The 23714-nt window shown below is 44.0% G+C and overlaps 1 protein-coding gene across 11 annotated transcripts in view; it reads right to left on the bottom strand.

Annotated features, from left to right (window-relative positions):
* The window catches only part of rbbp8 (retinoblastoma binding protein 8), a 195543-nt gene that overhangs the window by 12779 nt on the left and 159050 nt on the right, over window positions 1–23714 (bottom strand). For 10 of the 11 annotated variants that reach the window (XM_068032150.1, XM_068032152.1, XM_068032154.1 and 7 more), the window contains 4 exons: window positions 15088–15176; window positions 13981–14086; window positions 3587–3697; window positions 529–598 (listed from right to left, as the gene is read on the bottom strand). In XM_068032150.1, the coding sequence (XP_067888251.1) occupies window positions 529–598; window positions 3587–3697; window positions 13981–14086; window positions 15088–15176 (376 nt within the window). The remainder of the gene's footprint in view (window positions 1–528; window positions 599–3586; window positions 3698–13980; window positions 14087–15087; window positions 15177–23714) is intronic. The other variant, XM_068032153.1, reaches the window with a different exon arrangement.

The following is a 23714-nucleotide window of genomic DNA, read 5'->3' as shown; positions in this document are numbered from 1 at the left end:
ATCTGGTTAAATATTGTGTTACTTGGCTAACAATATAGTTAGCAATTACTTAAAGACTTTTTTTTAAACATTGTATGTTTGGATGGCAGCACTCAAACGGAGACCTATGGCATTTTCCTCGGTTTGCTTCTGGTAGTGGTGCCCCTAACTGAGGCTGGTGGAGGGCCAGTAGGACAGAGACTTGCAGTTTTGCACTGCTGCCAACAGCAGTTTTCAGTGCTGATAAAAATCTTGGTCTACATGCTTGGAGGTGTGAAATTTGCACTCTTTAAATTGCCAAGTACCATTGACTGGACAGCACCATGCTGGTGGTGCTGAGAGTGAGTATTAAAGTGAAATTGACAGAAGAACAGATTGTGACAATCCAGATGGCAGTTACATTGGCTCCTCCACACCCATAAAGAACAGGGCAGTTTGCTGACCCTAATTATATAGACCACATATTGACTTGTGAAAATTAGGTAATTTGTTGCAAAGCATGTACTATGCATAGATTATAATGTTAAATGAACCTTGTAATCATGTTACCTTTGCCCAGAGTTTAAATAAGGCTGCACAAAAGATTCATTTTTTATATTCTCTGGCTCTTCTTGCAATACTGAAAAAAAAACACAAACAGCCAAGTTCTTAAATAAAATGTCATCAATGGTACTATCACTCAAACATTTATACAAATTGTTGGTGTGAAATGATCAAAAAAATGACATGCTGGAAATCGGAAATAAAAAAAGAAAATGCTTGAAATACTCAGCACATCTGGCAGCAGCTGTGGAGGCAGAAACAGTTAACCTTTCAGGTTTGTGACCTTTCATTAGAATTAGAAGTTAGAAATGTAATAAGTTTTGAGTAAGTGAATGGGGGCGGGGGGGGGGGAGGATGGGAAGAACAACAAAGGGAAGGTCTGTGATGGGATGGAGGACAGGAAAGATTAAATGACAAAAGGATTCATGTTGCAAGGCCAAAGAGACTGGTAATAGGACAGTCAAGAAACAAAAGATGTGTCTAGCGGAGGTGCGAATGGCAGGATAGCTGCTGTCCAAATGCCAAGTGAAAGAAATATGAGAGAAACGAGAGAAAAAAAAACAAACCAGCAAAGGAACATGAAACAAAATGGGGTGGTGGGGAGGGAGGTTATGATCTAACATTGTAGAGCTCAAAGTTGAGTCCAGAAGGCTGTAAAGTGCTAAAGTTCCCAGTCCAAAGATGATGCCTGTTCCTCGGGCTTGCGTCGAGCTTCATTGAAACACGGTAGCAGGCCAAGGACAGAAAGGTCAGAGTGGAGCAAGGTGGAGAATTAAAATGACAAGCGACTGGGAACTCAGGGTCATGCGTGTGGAATGATGGTGTTCTGAGAAACCGTCACCTAGTCTGCATTTGGTCTCTCCAATGTTAAGAAAACCACAGTGAATATTGTGTATTAAGTTGAAAGTAGTACAAGTAAATCGCTGTTTCACTTAGAAAGTGTGTTTGGGGCCTTGGACTGAGAAGGGAGGTGGTGAAAGAGCAGGTGTTGCATCTCCTGCACTTGCATGAATCTTTGATTCTATGTTTTACCAATGCTGTTGTATCCAGAGACCTCAACAGTGCAGGGGGCAGCCACTGAATCCATCGTGCCTGTACTAACTTTCTTATCCCCATTCGTTTTTAACTTTTTTCCTCCATTTAGCCTTTAAAAAAATACTTTTATGTTTGTGGTAGGATGTTCTCATCCCTCTGCGAACCACTTTCACTGCCCCCCTGGTGATGTTACATTCATACCCTCTAGGTTACCATCCCACTAACCAGTAGAAATAGTTTCTCCCTTATTAAAATCCTTTATGTTCCTCAGATCTTCTCTCAACTGATTCTGTCTCAGTGAAAACAGCTCCCGTTTCTCTAATCTACTCTCATAACTAAAGCCTCTCATCTTTGATATCTTACTAAATATCTTTTTTATCCTCTCCGTGGCTTTGACATCCTTCCTAAATTAGGATGTGTAAAACAGTAAACAGGGCTGATAATCCTCTGCTGGAGCTGTCTGGATGCAATGTGGGCACAGCTCAGCATAAGAGCATTTTTGAGCCATCTGCAAATTTTGATATTGTGCCCCCTACATGAGTCAAGATTAATATTTATTGGGAATGAAAATGCATAGGAGTTCTACCAGTCTCTTGCCACACTTAGAAATTCCTGGAAAAAGCAGAGATCTGGTTGCATTGGGCCTCTCGCTACCATCTACCATCTGGCCTCCACCAAAATTTAGTCCAGGGCAGGAAGGCCTGTGAATGGCCTTCTTGCTGCCAAATCAAGCCCTTAACTGGGTATTAACCCCCAATTAAGAGCCCCTTCCCACTGCCACCGCAATTGGCCGTGTGGCGGGCAGCCTTGTCGCAGCAATGGAAGCATGGCACGAAAAGTGCTTCCTGGCTCCGGTGGGGCTGCAGTGGGGCGGATAAGAGGGGCTTCTTTAAAAGGAACTTAGTGCCTGAATGAGGAATGGGGTGGTGGGGGGGGGGGGGGGGGGGGTTGGTGGAGGGCGCCAAAGGCCTCCCTGACCTACCTGAGGCCTGGTTCCAGCGATGCGCCTCAGCCTCCACTAGGTGCACCTGCAATGGCAGCCATTGCCTCCGCGGTGGTGCGGCAGCTACTTGTCTCTGATTGGGCAGCAGCTCTGCAAGGATGGGACTTCCGGAGACGGGGTCCTTGGTCCTGTTGAAGGCTCGCAGCTGTCCACTTAAGTGCCTGACTGACACTAAATTTGGCAGGCCTTCAGGAGAAGAGTCAACGTGGGAATCTCGGCCTTGAGACATTGAGACATCCGCCACCAGGATAAAATTCCCCCTCCAGCACTGGTGTACCTCCTGGGATTGTGTTCAATGGAATTTAGGGGTCATCGAGAACAATATCACCCCAGCACTGATCCCTGGAGGACAACTGTTAATTGTATCCCTGCAGTCTGAAGACATTAACTGCAATCTCCACTTTCCTTCTTTAGCCAACTTTCTATCTACATTTCCAGGCAAAGTGCGAAGGGCATATTCCAGAAAAAGGCTTGTGTATACTAGAATGGAGGATGAGCACTGGTCGTTCAGGCCATATGTTTCTTAAAAGGGTAGGTTTTCAATAATTAAGACTCTAAACCAAATTGAAGCCAAGATGTTGAACAGAATGTAGATCAGATGCTGAGAATATTACTTTTTAACTATTTTCCTCTCATCTCCTGAGGACACAGACTCTTGCCACGCCAATATTCCACAGGCGCCAGTAGCCCTACTTTGTCTAAGTGGTCATTCTTTATTTGTGAGCCAAGATAATGAGCACTGGCGGGTTATTTAACATGAAGGTGCCTGGTTTTATCCAAAGCCTGCTAACATTTTCCCTCGGATGTTGCTGGATAGCAATCGGTAACAGAAATTTTGACTAATTTTAACACTCTCTAGCCCAGGACCACAGTAGCTAATTCTAGCAACCCTGCTACTGCCCCAGTGGAGGAACCAACTAAGCAATAAAAACTGGGACTTTCTGGTCAGGATAGCTTAGTGCACCACGTACGCTGTAACATTATTTACTAACTACTCAATGATTTAATCCCCAAAATTAGGATTACCATTGTCATATACTTTATGGGGACTCCTTTCTTGAGGATACGATTCATATTCACCATATGTAGTACGATCAAACACCTCAGCAAGGCTGTCATCCATGATGTGTCTGTTTCCTGCAGCAAAAAAAAGCTAAAATTATCACAAACTGACACAGGATCATAGGTTTCTGGTGATGTTACCATTTCCAGAAAGCATTATAGCTACACTGTGGAGTCAATTTTCATGTTTGCTCAACCTCTCCCGCGCACTCAGCAGAAGGCTCACACCTATCAAGCAACCATGACATCGCTTTCGACGCATTTAACTCACTCTTTCCCCCAATATCCTTAGAAACAAAGGATTGTACAGGTCCAGAGAAGACACATCCATCCATTACGACAGTATGTTCCGACTGACCACTCAAAAAATATATGATTCTGATTGTGGGTCGGAAAAATGCACTGTCGATTCAGTCCCGTCCCTCCACAGATCACCTAACATATCACTTTAAACTTTCAAAATTAAGGAAAACCACAGGCAAATTGAACCATCTATTAACCCCCGAATGAGGTGTACCAAACTCGGTGTCTAGATCAACAAATTAACTGTTTAATTAGAAAAACTAAAATCTAAAACCTAAGTATAAACATTAAAAAAACAGCAAATACAATAAAGTGCATGCAGATTTACGCTCCTGCTGAAGTGGAATCTTCCAATGTGGAACAGTCCAAGGTTGCTTGAAGACCTCGCAACCGTCCGATGGGGGGAGAAAAAGGTTCTTCAACAGGATAGTTAGTAGTCTAATTCAGCAGTTGAAGTGATGCTCCTCTTCTTCCAGCGATGAACACAGCAATTATAGTTCAATAGTTAAAGTAATTGGTGATTTTCTTTTAAGAAATTAATCTGACTTGATGTTTCAGAACTCAGAGTATAATAAATAGGGTTTAAATCGAGGGAGAGCTCGCTCTTATTTCCTTCAGTATATGCTGTCAGACAGTCTGCGTGTCTGTACAAACTAGTTAGCCAGTTTTTCAAAGGCAATTGGCAATATTGCATCTTATTTCTTCTCGATTTGTGTGGTTGTTACCAGTAACCAGAATGCACCTTCTCTAACTCCTGAGGCTTGCTTATTCTTAAAGCAGCACTGATCCTGTGCTGACTTAAAGACACACTGCATACTTGCCACCACCCCCCTCCCCCCCCCCAACAAAAAAAAAGTAGCATCATAGCACAGTCCAAAGGTCATGGGACTTCCTCCCCACTTTATCTCTCATCCTTCAACAGCCTGGTCTGCCATAAAGCTAAGCATCATAGAGCCATTTACAGCACAGGAGGCCATCTGGCCCATTGAATCCATGCCAGCTCCCCATGGCGCTATTCAGTCAGTCCCACCCCACCACTCAATCCCTGTAGCCCTGCAAGTCTATTTCTCTTGGGTGGCCATCCAATTTCCTCTTGAAGTCATTGATCATCTCCGCTTCTACCAGCAAGTTCCAAGGCATTACCACCTGCTGCGTAAAAAAGTGTTTCCTCATATTCCCTCTGCATCTTTTGCCCAAAAGTTTCAATCTGTGTCCCCTAGCCCTTGTACCATTTGTCAATGAGAACAGCTTTTCCCTGTCTAATTTATGTAAGCCTGTCTTGTACATTTCTATTAAATCTCCCCTCAATCTCCTCACTTCTCAGGAGAACAAACCCAGCATTTCCAACTTAACCTTGTAACTAAAATCCTCCAGCTTTGGAACCATTCTGGTACATCTCCTCTGTACTCTCTCAAGGACCCTCACATCCTTTCTTAAGTGTGGTGACCAGAACGGGATGCAATACTCCAGTTGGGGCCTAACCAGAGCTTTATAGAGGGCCAGCATAGCTTCGCTGCTTTGAACTCAATGCCTCGAATTATGAAGCCTCAGATCCAATAAGCTTCATTAACCACTCTCTCAATATGTTCTGCCACCTTCAAAGATCAATGCACACGCACCCCCAGGTCCCCCAGTTCCTGCACACTCTTTAGAACTGTGCCATTAAGTATATAGTGCCTCTCCCTATTCCTTATGTCAAAATGCATCACCTCACACTTGCCAGTATTAAACTCCATCTGCCACCTCTATGCCCATTCTGCTAGCCGATGTCCTGCTGCAAGTGGCTCATATCATCCATTCTCCAGTCGGAAAAGCAACCATTTACCATGACTCACTGTTTTCTGTCCTTAAGCCAATGTTTTATCCGATTAGACACTGACCCTCCTATTCCATGAGTTTCAATTTTCTGAACCAGCCTTTTATGTGGTACCTTATCAAATATTTTCTTAAGATCCATATAAATAATACCCACTGCATTCCCTTCATCAACCTTCTGTTACTTCGTCAAAAAATTCAATTGGATTAGTCCAGCATAATCTGCCTTTTACAAATCCATGCTGACGATCCTTAATTAACTCGAACCGCTCTATGTGTCCGTTGATATTTTCCCTGATTATAGTTTCTAAAACCTTACCCACCACTGATGTTAAATTATAACTGGTCTGTAGTTGCTAGGACTGTCCTTACACCCTTTCTTGAATAAGGGCGTCATATTTGCCACTCTCCAACCCCATCTTGAAAATCGTAACATCTCTTGTATGGTCTTCCACAGAAGATTATTCCACCTTTTCACTACTCTTTGCATGAAGAAATTATATCTTAGCTATGTGGTCATCTTTCCTTTTCTAAACCATGAGTCTCTGTCCCTTTGTCCTTCAGCTTATATTAATAATGATTAATCTGGTCCCTTTTAGGATGTTAAATACCTCAATAAGCTCACCTTTAAACTGTCTTTTTTCTGATACAAACACTCCTGTATCTGCAGATTTTTTCCCCTTAGGTTATTTGCCTAACCTTATTTCAAATTAATTGCCCTTTGCTTTACCCGCTCCAAATCCAGGATGTTCAATGGAGCCCTGAACTTGACACACTCAAGATGGGCATGTCCAGTGTTTCATACAAACTAATAGTCCCTTTTTGAGATTTGAGCTCTAACCCTTGAGCCATTTAGCCCAAGATCCTATTTGCCCTTTCCACCACTACAATGACAATTTGAGTACTTTTCTCATGTCATTTACTGTAGAGTGTTCCCATTTACTTTGTACTCTTTTGTTTGCCTTCTCCACTTAATGTCGTCAGATTTCTCTACATCAAACAACATCCTTACTTTTTGATCCAATTTCCAACTTGCACCGAGCCTTCTGCAGCTCGTCCACTCATTTTCTATGACGTACAATTCTTCTCTCTGTTTGTAAAATTGCCAAACTTGGTGAGCTTTGTTGTTGTCCCTTATGCAAATAATTAACACTCATGGAAACAAGTGACCAAGTACCCAACTTTTCAGCACCCAGCCCAGTTGGTCACCTCGTTCCATATTGATGCTAATTCCTGAACACTTATAACTTTGTGTTCTGACTCAACCAACTTACTTCAGTGGACTTGGGAGTTATCTAACTCCAGAGCTATATGGTCAGGAAACACTTCTTCACAAAGGTTAGTGGAAATCTGGAACTCTCGCCTCCAAAAAGCTATGGAGATTAGGTCAATTACAAACTTCAATATTAAGATGGATAGATTTGTTTGGCATATATTAAGGGTTAGAGTACCAGGGCAGGTAGATGGAGTTAAGATAAAGATCAACCATGCACTGTTAGGATCGACTGCTCCTGTCAAATCCCCCAACCAAAATATAAGATCCTGATTGTGGTGGAACCAACGCATTGTTAATTCTATCCCGTCGCTCCAGAGATCGGCTAACATATCATTTAAAACTTTCCAACTTAAAGAAAGACACAGCCAAATTGTACCATCTATTAACCCCCAAATGAGGCTAACCAAACCAGGTGTCTTTAAATCAACAAATTAACTCTTTAATTAGAAGAACTACATTCTTAAACACTATGAAGATATAAACAACATTTAAAATAGAAAAATTAAGAGTCCTTGCAAATTTACAGTCCAATGTTGCTTGCCTTCTCCAGCGAATTTCAACAATTAACGACTTGCAAACTCTTTCCATGGAATCAAGCTGATTTTAGAGTTTTTGAGGGATAAAAGATTGTCACAGTCTAACTTCCCTTTCTTCAATTTAAATTACCAGAGATCTGTGTTTTGACTTGACTTTTTCTTAGAATTTTGAGAGATAATAATAAAACAGACTAAAATCCTATTCCTTCAGTTTAAATGGTTGACAGCTCTTTTTCAGGTGTCTGAACACCACAGCTGTCTGTGTCCTCTGAGTGAGAGAGTGTTCTGTTAGAACAAATTGTTGTCAACTCAAAGCCAGTTTAAAACTGAATTGTAACAAATGTATTGCATGAGACTCACTCCTAGTGGCTATTTCCATGGTATCGAGAATGTGCCCTTTGAATTGCAGTCTCCAAATGGCTGTTTCTAAGGCAATAAAAATGCACCTTCCTATAACTCCTGAGGCATGCTGGTTCTTAAAGCAATACTGATCCTTTGCAAGCCTTAAAGGCAAACCGCATATTCCAAAAAATAAACTACAGGACCATGACACCTCCGCCCCTAGCGGAATGAAACGCCATTCCTGAAATGCGTTTAATTACAATGGGTAAAAAAAAACGGCAACACTTTTTTTCACGCATTTACAGATAGACACATTTCTAAAAAAAATGTTTAGACTACAGCAACAAGTTCCACCAGAACATTTCAGCTTTAAATTTTCAAAAGGTTGCTCCAATTAACCTATTTTAAATTTCCAAGCATAGCCTTCCAATTGTTTTGTGCTTTCCTTCCAAGTGTCCCTTTTGTCCATCACCTCAGCCAGGTGAGTTGCACAGCTAGGAGCACTGATCACTACTGGGTTCACTATTCTCTGAGAAGTTTCTCGAGTACCCTTAACCTATGTTGCATCACTTGACACTGGAAAACCCTGTCCGGTGTAAAAGAAGCTGATTTTTTCTTACCCTGTGTTGTCAAAGGAATTTGACAGTATCCTTCCAATACATCTGGCTCTTTAAGATGCATTGTGCTGAGCACTCTGTCCTTACAGTCCTTTAAATGAGAATTTAGGTAGGAGTCTGCCTTCTTTACCACAGTGACTTCTCTAGAGTCTATGCAAGTTTGAGCCGTGCCACCAGGTTTAGACATCAAGATGATCTGCGAATTCTAGCTGTCCTGACTAGGTTCAACTAAGCTGCCCTTCAGCATGCATTGTACCTCTGCTTCTACTTGGGTCTGTCTGCCTGGACCAAAGCAACAAGGATGTTGTTTTAAAGGAATGGTCCCCCCTTATACCTACATCATGTGTGGTTAAGGTTGTACGTCCTGGCTTATCCCTACAAACTTTTTGAAACATTGTGAAAACCCTGGTTAGGACTTTACGCAGTTTTGCCTCCAAGTGCAAAAGCCTATCGTTTAATTTTCCTAGCCATTCTGCATCCATTGATTGGACAGTTGGAGGTTCAATCTGAGAATTTCCTAGGCCTACTTCTGCCTCATCCTCACTATCCTTTTCTTTCTCCACAGTCCCGATTACCTGACATACTTGTACTGGCTTATCCTCCTCCCTGCGGTAATATGGTTTAAACAAATTGTGACACAAACAGTTCTTCATCCAGCGATCGGGGTGTCAATCAAGTAATCTACCTTACCCACTCTTTTAATCACTCTATATGGCCACTGAACCATGCTTTCACTGGTTCTCCCTGTGATGCTAACAATACTAATACCTCATCCTCTGGTTTTATGGTAGGTTAAGGTTTTCCCACTGTTTGACAGGTGTGGCATGCCCTACAAAATGGTATCACATCCTTTGTAAGACCTGGTCAGTAATAATGTTTGCTTATGTATGATTTGGTCTTCCGAATTCCCCTATGTCCTAAAAAAGGAACGTCATGTGCTAACCTTAATAATCCTGGTCGATATTTAGGTGGTGCCACTATCTGTTCAATAACTGTCTAGTCTTTGTCGCCAGGTCTATGAGGCGGTCTCTATTTCCTCCTCAAAACCCTGTTTGCCATATAATAGCCTTCTGGAACTCCTTTCACCTCAGCTTCTGACAGAGCCGTCTGTGCTATTTGGTAGATCTCTGTATCAGCTTGCTGTTCTGCAATGATAGACGATCTGTTAAACATCTCATTTGGATTACCTAAATCCCTAAGTAAGGTTTCAGATGCCTGATTATCTATTTGTGGTGCCCCTTTTACCTCTGACAATGGATCCTGTTTAGCCATTGCTCAGGTAACTACACACGCAGGAAATATTCTCGGAACTTGCTCCTGTAATTGCTCCATTTCCTTAATTTCGCATGGTTCCTCTGATATTTTTGATCCTGCCAAATTATTTCCCAGGAGTAGATCAATTCCCTTTACTAGTAAACTGTGTACAACACCTACAGTTACTATCCCAGATATTAAATAACTCTCCAGGCGTACTTTATACAAAGGTACGGGTATATACTCCCCGCCAATTCCATTTACTAAAACTTTAACGTTCAAGGTGCTCTCTGGTGGAAACCTCATTTTTCCCCAGCAAGTGTGTTTGGGTTGCTCCTGTATCCTTGAGTATAATGATAGGTTTTCCTACCTCACTTACAGGATATGGAGTTACTCTCTCCTTTGACAAAAATTCATTATAACTTTCAGGTAGTTTATTCTTAACCTCTACACTTCTCTTAGTTTTAGTAGCTGGTTTTACATTCACAGCTGTCATTAAAGTTATAGCCTGGTCTGCTATATTCTCAGTCAGAGGCTTTTCCTCTGCACTAACTTTGCGTACCCCAACAAGTCCTATGGATTTACCTCGCAATTTCCAGCACTCTGAATGAAGATGACCCGTTTTGTTGCAATGATAACACTTTGGATTGCGAACCTCGCTTCTACCCTCAGCACCTTCCTTTCTGACTCGAGGTGGTGATCCAGGAACATTCCCAGCTGTTCCTTCTTGTCCCCAGCTACTTGCCTTCCTTTCACTCTCCCACTTTCTATTCTTCTCGGGTTTATGGGGGTGACGGACACAATAGGTTGGTTTATTCACAAGCTCAAAATCATCAGCAATCTCTGCTGCTTGCCTAGCTTTCAAAACTTTCAGGTTATCTATATGAGTTCTCACTACTGAAGGAATGGAGTTTTTAAACTCTTCCAAGAGAATTAATTCTCGAAGGTTCTCATACGTGGTTTCTATCTTTAATGCCCGTATCCAACGGTCAAAATTCATTTGCTTCACCCTCTCAAATTCTAAATATGTCTGCCCAGTCAATCTCCGTAAGTTCCTAAACTTCTGACCGTAAGCTTCAGGGACTAACTCATACACAGAGAGAATAGCCTTTTTTGCCATCTCAACCTGCAAAATCCTCTTCAGAAAGTATGGCATAAGCTTCATGAGCTCTGCCTACCAGCCTGCCCTGCATGAGCAATGGACATCTTTCTTTCGGCCATTTCATCTGTTTGGCTATTTTTTCCAAAAGATATGAAAAATGCCTCTACGTCCTTTTCCTCGAACTTAGGAAGAGCCTGTATAAATTTAAACAACTTCTTGCTGGGTCCTGATCTAAATTCAGATTCTTCCTGACCCGAAATTTCCCTGGATTTAGGACTATCCCTTTGTCTTAGTTCGATCTCTTTTAATTTAAATTCCCTCTCTTTTTTGCTCTCTCGCTGAAGTTCAATTTTTCTTACTGCTTTTTCTTTTTTCCTTTCCTCTTTTTCAAATTCAAGTTTTCTTATTTCTTTTTCATGCTGAAGCTCCAGTTTTTTAAAAAAATTTCTAACTGAATCCTAGCCAATTCTACTGCATCACTGTCGGACCTATTACATTCATGTCTCTCATATTCCCTTTCTTGTTCCCCGTATTGCGCTTCATCTGTATTATCATCTTCTACTAATCCCAGATGTTCGGCCATCAATCCAATTATCCCTGCTTTTTTGGCACCTGGTTTCAATTCCAAACCCAATTTTGCTGCCAATTCTTTTAATTTGTTCTTAAAGTTATCAAGTCACTCAGGGAAACATTCTGCTTTCCCAAAAACTCTGCTACAACCACAAATGCCATAACAACGGCATAGATTGTACCTTATTATACAAGAGACCTGGTTCATTAAATTTCTTTGTAATTAGTTTCAGATTTAGATCCCAACAATCAAGTTTCCAATTGATAAGATCCCAGACTCGAGGGCAATTAATCTGATGCCAAACGCAAGACCCCAATTTAAATGTGTTAACCCAGAGATGGGTAATTACTATGATTCCAAATGTAAGCCCTCCAGATTTGCCTGATTCCGACCCCAGATGTGAGCCACTGAATTAAATATGATTTGACTGCGAACAAGCCCCCAATTAAGATATGATTCAAATCCAGGAACCCAATTAATGTGATTCAAATCTTGAGCAATCCCCCAATTAATATGTTATTCAAGTCACAGAATGAGCCCCCAATTAAACATGTTAAGACCGACCGCTCCTGTCAAAGCCCCCAATCAAAATATACGATTCTGATTGTGGTGGGACCAACGCACAGTTAATTCTATCCCATCGCTCCAGAGATCGGCTAACATATCATTTAAAACTTTCCAAATTAAAGAAAGACCCAGCCAATTGTATCATCTATTAACCCCCGAATGAGGCTAACCAAACTAGGTGTCTTTAAATCAACAAATTAACTCCTTAATTAGAAGAACTACATTCTTAAACACCATGAAGATATAAACTTTTAAAATAGAAAAATTAGAGTCCTTGCAAATTTACAGTCCAATGTTGCTTGAAGTCCTCCTGGAATGTTGCTTCCATCTCCAGCAAACTTCAACAATTAATGACGTGTAAACTCTTTCAATGGAATCTAGCTGATTTTAGAGTTTTTGAGGAATAAAAGATTGTCACAGTCTAACTTCCCTTCCTTCAGTTTAAATTACCAGAGATCTGTGATTTGGCATGACTTTTTCTTAGAATTTTGAGAGATAATAATAAAACAGACTAAAATCCTATTCCTTCAGTTTAAATGGTTGCGAGTTCTTTTTCAGGTGTCTGAACACCACAGCTGTCTGTGCTCTGTGTCTGAGTGAGTGTTCTGTTAGAACAAACTGTCGTCAACTCAAAGCCAGTTCAAAACTGAATTGTAACAAATGTATCGCATTAGACTCATTTCCAGTGGCTATTTCCATGGTATCGAGATTGCACCCTTTGAATTGCAGTCTCCAAATGGCTGTTTCTAAGGCAACAAAAATGTACCTTCCTATAACTGAGGCATGCTGGTTCTTAAAGCAATACTGATCCTTTGCAAGCCTCAAAGGCAAACTACATATTCCGAAAAAAAAATACAGGACCATGACAGTACTAACTGAATGGCAGAACACACTTGAGGGGCTGAATAACTTATCCCTGACTGAAGTACACCCAAAGCATTCTTTATCAGCTCAAAACATGGCCATATAACCATACCAAAATGCCAAGCGCATCACTGTTTAGGCTAGGTATATACTAGTTGATGAGAAATACTACCCATTACCCCATTGATTACTCTAATCTTTATGGTGCATCCAGTAACCAAGTTTTATGACAATACCCCGATTTTGCAGTCAGCACGAAACAGTGCTGACTGTTCAACCTCAAAAAAAAAGCTGGCCACAAGGTTTTAGTGGGCTCTAGATCACAGACTTCCGATTTTCCAACCCTGGTTTGAACTTTGTGCCTTCTTCAGGGTATCTGTGGTGTTCAGGAATAGGGCAGGCAGCAGGGAGGCTGATCAACCAGAATGAAGAATCCTCACAAATAGCAAAGCAGAAAATATGAATTACATTTAAATCATTGTACAGAAAGTGAAAAAGATGGGATAACCACATGGGATTAAGGAAAAAATAAAAGTTTAAATCTGCATCACTTTAAATGTTCTGAGGGAATAAGACTTGTAAAATTAATTTTTCAGGGCCAGATAGGTTGATCAACAGTAATTATTATTTACTGTAACTTTGTTCATCAGTCTGTAGTATCTTCATTATTAATTAGTTTAAGTTCACATTTTAAAAAGTGAGAGTTATGCAGATTCCACTGGCGAAGACTGCAACAGCACACCCTGAAGAGGAGCAGGGTATCGGCCAACAACATCCAATTTCTGCATTTAGTTGCGCATGTATGGATGCCAGAAGCTGTTGACATCCTTGCCATTACCACAGCAAATCTCGGGCCAATATTTCCTTTGTTAATGTGGTTTCCTCCTGCATTCAGTTATGCCACTTCAAAAAACCAGAACTCAACAACATTTATATCATTTGTTTGATGACACAATGGCCTTTTGGAGATTTGGAAGTGAAATGTTAATTTTATATTTTTAACAATATTACTCAGTATGCAGCACATTTTTGTATTAATTGTATTGTTAAAGTTAACATAGAATGGGTCATGAGTTAACAAAATAATTAATTATCTTTCTTAATTACTTACCAAGGTTAGACTGGTCTACTCTGGATTCTTTTGGTTTCAGCAACATACTTTCACTCACGTAAGTATAATCCATGTCTAGAGTATTCCCTAGCTGCTTGATGGACTGCTGGGGAAAAAAAACAAATTTTCTTTACCAACCCCTTGAATATCTACAATCGATTAAAGAAATGGGCTGTAAATAATACATTCTGATATAACATTTCATTCTAAACGCATATCTTGCTAATTCACTGCACATAATTTAGAGCCCTTCGTAGACCAGAAAATATGGTAATTCAGGTGCTAATTTATGTCTTCACTACAGAATAAGTTGCTATAACTTTCTGAACATTATTTACACTTCAGGTTAACTTGAAGTGAGTTATAATCGCAGGTTTAATTAGAAATAAAAGGGGGACGGAAAGTCTAGTGAGACTATTTTCTCTTCAAAGTGCATCCCTAATGTCTGCCAAGAAAATGAGACTACATTTTCCAAGAAAATACCAATTTCTCTGCCACACAGACCTGCCATTTCATGTCTTATCCACTTCAGAGCTGGTTCAATGACAATTGACAGGCAGGATTTGCAGATAGTGGATTAATTTATTTAAATGATGCAAGCCATCTAAATCCTAGAAAACTGCCTTCCTGATTTGATCCCTGGTCTGTGCTGTTAGCAAACACCAGATTGTTAGTGGAAGGGATGCAACAAGCTGGCCTCCGCATTCCTGAACAGGAGAAAAAACTGGCTCAATTTCCATTCCTGATCACTATCCAGAGATCCATGTGTGTGTGTACATTGAGACAAAAAAAAAGTTAATTCGCAGTCCATCTTGGTGGTGGTCTGGGAGCAGATGATCCACATGCCTTCATGGTCACGGATGGGGTGTTATTCAGGAGATCAAGAAGACAAAAATGTTTTATCTTATCGAATAAAATATAGATACAAAGATATTTGAGGCAGAGGTTGATACAAGATTATGGGGAGAGAACAGGAAAATGGGATTAGTTTTGGATTGCTCTATCAAAGAGCTGGCTGGCCTCTTTTTGTACTGTAAACTTCCATGATTGCATGAACATGCGATCCTGAAATAATATAAACAGTTTAACATTTAGATGACAGGTTACCTTTGAATCCACTTCTGAAGTATCCATCTTACAATCAGAGAGGTCTACTTCTGGATCAATGCTCCATTGAATGTTTTCTGACTTTGTCCCTGAAATTACCAACAATTTTAAATCAACGAACACATCATCTCAAATACCCCTAATAAAAAATGCACCTTATGTACTTCTGGAGATAGAAGAATATTACTTATTGTAGCAAATATAGGTGGGAAAGATGGAGTTGTGTCTGCTCCTGGAAAAGTGTGAAAAGGTAGGATATAAAAGACAAAAAAGGTTCTGTTATCTTGAAGCAGGGAGATAAAATGGGAAGAGAACAGAAAAGCAGCTGGGAAGAGAAGGAAAGAGACAGGAGAAGGAGGAGAGAGACAGAAGGTAAGGATGGAACGATTGAGGGGAGAGAAAGATGAGAAAAAGTCATCTTGTTGCAGTTACTGACTTGTATCATTACTAAATATATTCAATATACATAAATCTGTTTTACCTGGGAAAACTGAAGTCCCTGTTATCTGGTACTTAAATGGATTTTCACAGAATGAACAGAGGCTCACAGGTGCCAAAATTGATCAACGATGGCTTGACATCCATATCTGAAAGCTGCTTATCGCTAGGGGCAGCTCCAAAGCCCGCCCAAATTATCATCTCAGTTTTTCAAAATGAAAGCTAAATGTTATTTAATCATGCTTCTTTAAAGGTGCAGCATCTGTGGGTAGGAAAGGTATAGTGGCCAGGTGTTCAACTGGAATTGTACAAGTGTGATGACAGATGAATGAAACTGGATTAGCATTAGCTTGTCACCTGTCGCAGCTAGATTGCTGCCAGCACTCAAAAGTCACACACGAATACTGCATACATAGAAAAGATTCTACAGCGTAACTTGTATGCACGAAGAGTCAACACTTTCAGTAAAGGATGCAATTAATTTGGCCGATAAATTTAAAAATAGCAGTTGGGGAATACAGCCTGCTTATATTCAGCTGTCAGTCAGACCTATAGAGCCTTTAATGCAGTAAAACATCCCAAGGTCTGGGTTAAGTCAATCCTGGATAATATACAGGCGAGGATTCCTTTCAAATTACATGGAATTTACAGCTCAGAAAAATAAGTCCAACTGGTCTGTGTTGGTGTTTATGTTCCACACCAGCCTCCTCCCACCCTATTTCATCTAATTCCTATTTGCATATCCTTCTATGCCTTTGTCACTCACATATTTATCCAATTTCCCCTTAAATGAATCTATGCTACTCACCTCAAATAGTAGAAGGTTCCCGAGTCTAACCACTCTGAGTAAAGATGATCCTCCTGAATTCCCTATTGGATTTATTAGTAAATATCTTAGATTTAGGTCCTCTAGTACTGTACACCATCACAAGTGGAACCATCTTCTCCATGTCTACACTATCAGATCTCAACATTTTAAAGACCCCTATTAGTTCACCCCTCAGCGTTCTGCAGCAGACTTTCGACAGATCCTCGGGGGTGGAAACGGAAGCGGTAGGGGTGACATAAAATCGGGATAGAACACGTTGGACAGCACGTCTGACATCTTGCCATCCTATCCCGATTTTACCGATGGGAACAAAGATGGAGTGCGGAGTTCCGACGACGAGGCGGCAGGCAGGTAATTAAGATAGCTAAGAGGCCAATTGAAAGCGATTTTATGGTCGGGTTTGAATTTTCTAAATGACGCACAAGTTTCACAGGGCTTCAGAGGGTTTGTCTCCTTCAAGAAGGTGACATGGAGACAGGAGATCATGGCTGGCTGCAAGGAGAGGTCATCTGGAAAGCAACTATTGACTGCCAAGCAGGGTGGCAAAGGGAGGGCACCATGCATGTGTAAGGAGTGAGCAGATTTTTGAATTGCAGGGAGACCTTTGCAAGGGGGACAATGGGCAAATGTCACCTTGTCAAAGTTCATAAGTGGAGGCAAGAAGTGGGGAGCCGCTGACAGTAAAGGACTAGCATTTAGGGAGAGGACACCTCTCACGGGCCTTATTCATCCATGCTTTGGGGACCCCGTTGAATAGGAGGTGCAGCAGAGTTGGAGGGAGGGCCAGGCACCTGCAGTGCCACCACAACAATCTGTGAGCCCAAAGGTGGGTCAGCAGTGGTCTCCAGACAGTAGAGAAGGGCTCAGAAGAAAAAGACAGGTGGTTCCCCCACACAGTGGGTACCCTCCAGAGGGGGTCTACAGGTCAAGGCTCAACTACGTACAGATGGCCGAGTGGCACTGCTAATGAAGACTCTGCCTCGCCAGTGAGGCCATCACTGATCTATGCGTTATGATGCAGGATGATCTGTACCCTGTGGGACTTGGTAGGAATCCAATGTCAGTGGTGCTGAACCTCTACACCTCTGGATCATTCCAGGGATCCAATGGGGACATGCGTGGAATCTCAGTCAGTGGGCCATTGCTGCATCAAGGTGGTCACCAATGCCCTTTTCAGGAGGGCTGGGGACTACGTGCACTTCCGCATGGATCCCAACTTTCAGGCTGAGAGCACTATAGCATCCGGGGCCATCGCTGGATTCCCACAGGGGTAGGATGTCATCGACTGTATGCATGTGGCCATCAAGGCTCCTGAACACCAGAAAGGGCTTTCACTCCCTCAATGTACAACTGGTCTGCGACCACCGTAAATGAATCTTGCGGGTCAGTGCACGATTCCCAGGAAGTTGCCATGATGCCTACATTTTGAGGCAGTCCCAGGTGCCAGAGCTTTTCCAGCCTTCCTCCTACCTTCAGGGGCAGATCCTTGGGGAGACCAGGACTACCCACTGAAGATATGGCTACTGACGCCTGTGAGGAACCCACACACAGATGCAGAAGACAGGTACAAGGCCAGCCACAGGATAACGCAAGCAACCATAGAGCAGGCCATTGGTTTGGTCAAGATGAGATTCCGGTGCCTAGATCGGTCTGGTGGAGTCCTTCAGTATGTCCCAGCAAGAGTCTTGTGCATCGTCGTGGTCTGCTGTGCACTGCACAACCTGGCGCTGCAAAGTGGGGAGTCGATGAGCAGCGAGGTTAGTGAGGAGCGTACTGCTTCCTCGAATGATGAGGATGTGGAGGAGGAAGTTGGGCAAGCAACCCCAGATGAAGGACCCAAGGGACAACAGGAGAGTGGTCATGAGATACGTGCAAGGGAGGCTCATGATACCTTTATACATTCGAGTTTTCTTTTGACTCTTACTGCCAGTTGTAGCTTGACCAATAAAGGCTTCCCTTAATGCTGTCATGTCATGACCTTCCTTCAGGAGGCACTCACTCATTGATCATTTGCGCAGCGCTGAGCTGGTCAGGCTCCAGAGTCAATGCCTCACAGCATGATGTCTCACCTCTAGCCTCCAAACAGAGGCTGGGTTGCAACAAAGAACCAAAGGCCTCACGGAAGAGGAGTGAGGTAATCTATGCTTTATAGAAATGATTTATTCAACTTTACAGCAGACCCTACCCTTTGCATGTAAAGCACATAATCACCTATGATAACCCCGTGAAACAGTGGTCTTCTTTATTCCCTTGCGTGAACTATAAGGTTGTCCCCCAGTACTGTCCTGAAATGGAGACAGGCTGCTGACCTTGCTGCCCCATGGCTAGGGATGACCTTGGCGGTCATCCTCTGGATGCCTTAGGCCTGCAGGGTCCCAGCATGCTTTTCAGCAGCAGTACCACCCTCTGTCATCAGGGATGAAGGAGGATCTGGCGTCACTGAAAGAGGGGCAGAACAGCAGCTGCCCACACCAGCAGCACCCCGAGAGGGGTCCCCAGCTGTGGGAGGAAGCCACTTTTCTTCCCTAGCAAGGTAGACTGCTACCTCCCTGCTGACCTGAGTGTAGAGAGGGCCAGGTGGCAATGCAGGTCTCCTATCACCCTCTCACCTTATCACTGCTGCCTTGCGCGATGGTCAAGACGAGGGTATGCAGATCTGCATAAGTTTCTTGCAGACACCAAGTGCTCTGCTGGATGTGGCTCTCCGTCAGAGCTGCCAATCTCTCAATGGAAGATGCCACTTATGCACCAGTCAGAGACAAAGCCCAGCTCTAGGCCTGGTTGGACTCCTCAACAATCCGCACTTAGGCACGCATTGTCTCTGGCATTTCTGCTAGTTGTTGCTGGACTCTCGATGCTGACAACACCATAAGCAGGTCATGAGCCTGGGCTCAGCATTGGCTTGGCCTCCCACAGTCCTCTGACTGTCACAGTCTCCATCAGCTGCTCAAGTGCATCAGTGATGTGCCCACCAATATGTGTGCCTAGATCCAACTGCGAGTGCAAACTCACTGACGTGAGTGTACGTGCGCCGGTAGAGGGAGCAGGTGCATGAGGTGACGCTGGACTCAGACGCCGTCCTCCCCCTCAGAGGTAGCGGGCTTCCCTGCAGTCGCGAAGGCTCCTTGAGTAGGCACTGCTTGACATGCATGGGAGAACGGAGACATGCAAGGGTCCAGGGCCTTCCCTCCCACCATCACACATACCCCAAATTAGAGATCCTGCAGGCATGGGATGCCTGATAAGCAGCATGGCTTCAGCGCTGCAGATGCACCCTTGTGCCCCATGGCAACTTCATTCATTGTCTTGGAAAGCTGCCCCTGCCTTTCTGCCCGTGACACTCTGGGCATCCTGAGGTCCAGCTAACTCCATGGCTGCCTCCGCCTTGAGATTAGCACATGGAGGATGGGCAGCCTACCACTGGTCTTGGCCTTCCCTGTCCGATTGTGTGCAATCATCTCCTGCAGATGGTGGGAAAGAAGCTGTGGGTGCCCCAGCGAGATGAATCCCAAGACATAAGCTGGTGTTTGTTCATCGGTGACGGATAGGCGCACACAGATGACTTCTGCATCTGGCCCCTTTCCAGGGACCTTGCGAGGGTCTGCAATCACAGGCAGCCTCCTTTCAAGGCCACTTTGCCATGAAGCAGTCAGATTGCATGCATCCCCTGACCCTTCATCCACGTCTGGGTGGGTAACCCCTCTGCACTGAATGCACCCTCCCGCTTTGCCAGATGGAAGGCCCAAGAGGTAGAGGCATTAAGAGATATTCAGTTTTTAAAAATTCGTTCATGGGATGCGGGCATCGCTGACTAGGCCAGCATTTATTGCCCATCCCTAATGGCCCTTGAGGTGGTGGTGGTGAGACGCCTTCTTAAACCGCTGCAGTCCATGTGGGTTAGGTAGACCCACAGTGCTGCTAGGAAGGGAGTTCCAGGAATTTGACCCAGCGACAGTGAAGGAATGGCAAAATAGTTCCAAGTCAAGATGGTGTGTGGCTTGGAGGGAACTTGCAGTTGGTGGTGCTCCCATGCATCTGCTGCCTTTGTCCTTCTAGGTGGTAGAGGTCACGGGTTTGGAAGGTGCTGCTGAAGGAGTCTTGGTGAGTTGCAGTGCATCTTGTAGATAGCACACACTGCTGCCACTGTGTGCCGGTGGTGGGGGGAGTGAATCTTTGTGGATGGGGTGCCAATCAAATGGGCTGCTTTGTCCTGGATGGTGTCGAGCTTCTTGAGTGTTGTTGGAGCTGCACCCATACAGGCAAGTGGAGAGTATTCCATCACGCTCCTGACTTGTGCCTTGTAGATGGTGGACAGGCTTTGGGGAGTCAGGAGGTGAGTTACTCACTGCAGGATTCCGAGCCTCTGACCTGCTCTTGTAGTCATGGTATTTATATGGCTACTCCAGTTCAGTTTCTGGTCAATGATAACCGCAGGTTATTGATAGTGGGGGATTCAGGGATCTTAATACCATTGAATATCAAGGGGAGATGGTTTAATTCTCTCTTGTTGGAGACAGTCATTGCCTGGCACTTGTGTGGCGCGAATGTTACTTGCCACTTATCAGTCAAGCCTGGATGTTGTCCAGGTCTTGCTGCATTTCTACACGGACTGCTTCAGTATCTGAGAAGTCATGAATGGTACTGAACATTGTGCAATCATCAGCGAACAACCCCACTTCTGCCCTTATGAACGAAGGAAGATCATTGATGAAGCAGCTGAGATGGTTGGGGCTAGGACACAAGCCTGAGCAACTCCTGCAGTGATGTCCTGGAGCTGAGATGATTGACCTCCAACAACCACAACCATCTTCCTTTGTGCTACGTATGACTCCAGCCAGCGGAGGGTTTTCCCCGATTCCCATTGACTCCAGTTTTGCTAGGGCTCCTTGATGCCATACACGGTCAAATGCTGCTTTGATGTCAAGGGCAGTCACTCTCATCTCACCTCGAGTTCAGCTCCTTTGTCCATGGTTGAACCAAGGCTGTAATGAAGTCAGGAGCTGAGTGGCCCTGGCGGAACCCAAGCAGGTTACTGCTAAGCAAGTGCTGTCAACGACACCTTCCATCACTTTACTGATGATTGACAGTAGACTGATGGGGTGGTAATTGGCCAGGTTGGACCTGGGCAATTTTCCACTTTGCCGGGTAGATGCCAGTGTTGTAGCTGTACTGGTATAACTTGGCTAGGAGTGCAGCACGTTCTGAAGCACAGGTCTTCAGTACTATTGACTGAATGTGGTTTCGCTGATGGTTGAGGTAATTGAGCCGCTTATGACACTGGATCCAGGTCCCTGATGCTACCCCACAGCTGCTGACCTCTGTAAGAGCACCTGGAAGGAGGCATCAGAGAAGCGTGGGGCCGCCTGGGGTCTACTCTTGGCCATCTCTCTGGATCCTCATGACCTCCTCTCCCAGGCCTGCAGACTGCACAATTAACTGCAGGGCTGCCAGCCCTTTAAAAATGGCACCAGCACCTACTGAGATGTCAGCCGACACCGGATTCTCTGCCTCTGGACCCAACTCCGACCATACAATTGGTCGGGCTCCGTGCCTCGTTGCTTTTAATTTGCCGGCCACAACTGGATCGCGTGCGGCCGGCTGCACCTGCCCCCAACGTGCCGCACACCCGTTTCTAGTGCCAACAGCGGGACCGGCGTCTTCACAATAAAATCCAGCCCCTGTTTTCTAGAAAACAAAAAGAGCCCCATTTGTTCAATCTTTCCTAATAGTTATAACCTCTCAGTTCTGGTATCATCCTTGGCAATCTGTTTTGCATTTTCTATAATGCCTCTACACTCTTTTTATAATATGGGGACTAGAACTGTAAACAGTATTTCAAGTGCGGGTTAATCAAGGTTCTACCCTGAGGCACAGTGTGGCTTTCGTGCAGAGAGATCGACTATTGACATGCTGTTCTCCCTTCGTCAGATACAGGAGAAATGCCGTGAACAACAGATGCCCCTCTACATTGCTTTCATTGATCTCACCAAAGCCTTTGACCTCGTCAGTAGACGTGGTCTCTTCAGACTACTAGAAAAGATTGGATGCCCACCAAAGCTACTAAGTATCATCACCTCATTCCATGACAATATGAAAGGCACAATTCAACATGGTAGCTCCTCATCAGAGCCCTTTCCTATCCTGAGTGGTGTGAAACAGGACTGTGTTCTCGCACCCACACTTTTTGGGATTTTCTTCTACCTGCTGCTTTCACATGCGTTCAAGTCTTCAGAAGAAGGAATTTTCCTCCACACAAGATCAGGGGGCAGGTTGTTCAACCTTGCCCGTCCAAGAGCGAAGTCCAAAGTACGGAAATTCCTCATCAGGGAACTCCTCTTTGCTGATGATGCTGCTTTAACATCTCAGACAGGTTTGCGGCTGCCTGCAATGAATTTGGCCTAACCATCAGCCTCAAGAAAACGAACATCATGGGGCAGGACGTCAGAAATGCTCCATCCATCAATATTGGCGACCACGCTCTGGAAGTGGTTCAAGGGTTCACCTACCTAGGCTCAACTATCACCAGTAACCTGTCTCTAGATGCAGAAATCAACAAGCGCATGGGTAAGGCTTCCACTGCTATGTCCAGACTGGCCAAGAGAGTGTGGGAAAATGGCGCACTGACACGGAACACAAAAGTCCGAGTGTATCAGGCCTGTGTCCTCAGTACCTTGCTCTATGGCATTGAGGCCTGGACAACGTATGCCAGCCAAGAGCGACGTCTCAGTTCATTCCAAATTCGCTGCCTCCGGAGAATACTTGGCATCAGGTGGCAGGACCGTATCTCCAACACAGAAGTCCTCGAAGCGGCCAACATCCCCAGCTTGAGTCAGCGGCGCTTGAGATGGCTTGGCCATGTGAGCCGCATGGAAGATGGCAGGATCCCCAAAGACACATTGTACAGCGAGCTCGCCACTGGTATCAGACCCACCGGCCGTCCACGTCTCCGCTTTAAAGACGTCTGCAAACGCGACATGAAATCCTGTGACATTGATCACAAGTCGTGGGAGTCAGTTGCCAGCGTTTGCCAGAGCTGGCAGGTAGCCATAAAGGCAGGGCTAAAATGTGGCGAGTCGAAGAGACTTAGTAGTTGGCAGGAAAAAAGACAGAGGCGCAAGGGGAGAGCCAACTGTGCAACAGCCCCGACAAACAAATTTCTCTGCAGCACCTGTGGAAGAGCCTGTCACTCTAGAATTGGCCTTTATAGCCACTCCAGGCGCTGCTTCACAAACCACTGACCACCTCCAAGTGCGTATCCAGTGTCTCTCGAGATAAGGAGGCCCAAAAGAAAAGAAAAAGAATATAAGATTAAGTCTTCCCTGCTGGACTACGGCAGCATGTCAAGCCTGGAGCAGATGGA

This window comes from Heterodontus francisci, chromosome 5 (genome assembly GCF_036365525.1).
Source record: "Heterodontus francisci isolate sHetFra1 chromosome 5, sHetFra1.hap1, whole genome shotgun sequence".
Classification (NCBI taxonomy): Eukaryota; Metazoa; Chordata; class Chondrichthyes; order Heterodontiformes; family Heterodontidae; genus Heterodontus; species Heterodontus francisci.
The sequence above is the reverse complement of the archived record's forward strand: the minus strand, read 5'-3'. Positions and strand labels throughout refer to the sequence as shown.